At 52.1% G+C, this 584-nt stretch overlaps 1 protein-coding gene across 1 annotated transcript; it reads left to right on the forward strand.

Annotated features, from left to right (window-relative positions):
- The first annotated feature begins 82 nt into the window (after window positions 1-82).
- Window positions 83-563, forward strand: LOC121939063 (casein kinase II subunit alpha'-like). The gene is made up of 2 exons (XM_042482198.1): window positions 83-329; window positions 455-563. The coding sequence occupies exons 1-2, from the start codon at window positions 83-85 to the stop codon at window positions 523-525; spliced, it is 318 nt and encodes a 105-aa protein (XP_042338132.1). The 3' UTR covers window positions 526-563.
- The last annotated feature ends 21 nt before the right edge of the window (window positions 564-584 follow it).

A 584-nucleotide genomic window follows, 5' to 3' on the forward strand; every position in this document is an offset into this window, starting at 1 on the left:
AGGAAAAGTCTTTTCAGATTAAAGTGAAACTCGGCGTTCAGAGTGCAGATTAAAGCTGTAAACATTTAAGCTGAGCGCGGAGATGTGGCGAGCTCGCCTGCAGGGATTCGTCGGCGGTGTTGATGTAATATGGTTCGGCGTCAGAGGACGAGACAAACGTTTGAACCGTTTTGCGTTCAGGCAGACGAGGAAACGCTGGGAGCAGTTCATCCAGTCCGAGAACCAGCACCTGGTGAGTCCGGAGGCTCTGGACCTGCTGGACAAACTGCTGCGCTACGCCCACCAGCAGAGGCTGACCGCCGCCGAGGCCATGCAGCACCCGTACTTCTGTCAGTACACACACACACACACACACCGATGCACGCCGCTGCGTCCATAAAAAAAACAAACCTCAACATCAGGACAAAGACGCACCTGTAACGGCTTAATTTACGATTTTTTGTTGTTTGATCAGATCCTGTGAAGGAACAGGCAAACGCCAACACAGACGGCACAAAGGCCATAAGCAGCTCCAACGCAACATGATAACCAGAGAGCAGGTAACATACACACACACACGCACACACACACGCACACAGTCGCTA

The sequence above is a fragment of the Plectropomus leopardus genome, unplaced genomic scaffold (genome assembly GCF_008729295.1).
Source record: "Plectropomus leopardus isolate mb unplaced genomic scaffold, YSFRI_Pleo_2.0 unplaced_scaffold40530, whole genome shotgun sequence".
Taxonomy (NCBI): domain Eukaryota; kingdom Metazoa; phylum Chordata; class Actinopteri; order Perciformes; family Serranidae; genus Plectropomus; species Plectropomus leopardus.

Coding starts and splice junctions, on each gene's coding strand:
- LOC121939063 (XM_042482198.1), top strand. CDS start 83: ATGTGGCGAGCTCGCCTGCAGGGATTCGTCGGCGGTGTTGATGTAATA. Junction 330..454: donor CATGCAGCACCCGTACTTCT/GTCAGTACACAC, acceptor TTGTTTGATCAG/ATCCTGTGAAGGAACAGGCA.